This window comes from Mandrillus leucophaeus, unplaced genomic scaffold (genome assembly GCF_000951045.1).
Source record: "Mandrillus leucophaeus isolate KB7577 unplaced genomic scaffold, Mleu.le_1.0 Scaffold232, whole genome shotgun sequence".
In the NCBI taxonomy this organism is placed as follows: domain Eukaryota; kingdom Metazoa; phylum Chordata; class Mammalia; order Primates; family Cercopithecidae; genus Mandrillus; species Mandrillus leucophaeus.
Window position 1 is genome coordinate 1,800,629 of NW_012102388.1, and position 1,354 is coordinate 1,801,982.

The 1,354-nt window shown below is 45.6% G+C and overlaps 1 protein-coding gene across 1 annotated transcript in view; it reads right to left on the reverse strand.

The window, feature by feature from the left end:
- The window catches only part of PRORY (proline rich, Y-linked), a 1,714-nt gene extending 603 nt beyond the window's left edge, over positions 1–1,111 (reverse strand). The window contains 1 exon segment of the mRNA XM_011981952.1: positions 1,058–1,111. Within this exon segment, the coding sequence (XP_011837342.1) occupies positions 1,058–1,111 (54 nt within the window).
- Between the last annotated feature and the right edge of the window lie 243 nt (positions 1,112–1,354).

Here is a 1,354-nt window from a genome sequence, read left to right on the forward strand (position 1 = left end):
GTGTTTGATATGATTTCTCTCTTAGACCTTCACTTATATACATTTTTGAAATCTTCCCAGTGCCTGTGCTGGAGCTCTCAATAGACATTCACCTGAACTAAGCCCACCTTGGAAAAACACTGCTCCAGCCCGTGTGAGTGCAGACTCTGTGGTGGGGCATCCTGGTTTCTGTTTCCTGTTCCTTGTGAGATGGCTGTTTACTTCAGTTCTCCACAATCTATAATCATCCAATGCATTATTACTATTGTGATGCTAAGCAAGACATTATATTCTAGATCAATTAAGAGTAAGAAAAATAAAAGACTTTACCACCTCGTATTCCTTCCCCAACATTCTTGTTTCTGTAGATCTGAGTTTCTGATATACTGTCTTTCTTTTCCCGCAAGAACTTCTTTCAATGTTTCTTGCAGGGCAGGTCTGGTGGTGGTGAATTCTCTCTGTTTTTATACACATATATTTTTTATTTCTATAGCTTTCAAGGTACAAGTGGTTTGGGGTTACATGGATGAATTGTACAGCGGTGAAGTCTGAGATTGTAGCACACCTGTTATCCAAGTAGTGTCCACTGTACCCAATGAGTGATTTTTCCTCCCTCCCTGCAAGGCCTCCCCCTTCCTGAGTTGCCAATGTCCGTTCTATCACTCTGTCAACCTTTGCACACCCAGAGCTCAGCACCCACTTATAAGTGAGAACACGTGCTCCTTGTTTTCCACTCCTGACTTACTTCACTTAGAAGAACGGCCTCCCGCTCCGTCCAAGCTGCTGCGACAGAAATTCTGTCATTCTTTTCTGCAGTTGAGTTTGGGAAGTGTTCCACGGTGTGTACACACCACGTGCTCTCCGTCCACTCATCAGCTGACAGGACACCCCACATTCTCTCCGTCCACTCATCAGCCGACGGGACACCCCACATTCTCTCCATCCACTCATCAGCTGACAGGACACCCCACATTCTCTCCGTCCATTCATCAGCTGACAGGACACCCCACATTCTCTCCGTCCATTCATCAGCTGACGGGACACCCCACATTCTCTCCGTCCACTCATCAGCCGACGGGCACTTGGGTTAGCTCCATATCTTTGCAATTGTGAACTGGGCTGCAATAAACATACAGCTGTGTGTGTGTGTCTTTTTCATACAGTGACTTCCTTTGTGCACCCAGTAGTAGGACTGCCGGATCCAATGATGGGACCGCCTTTCAGTTCTTTAAAGAATCTGCAAGCTGTTTTCCGTAGAGGTAGAACTAATGTACATTCCCACCAACAGTGCACACACGCTCCTTCTTCACCACATCTACACCAACGTCTATTGTTTTCTGGCTTTTTAATGATGGCTATTAGTAAATGGCCATTT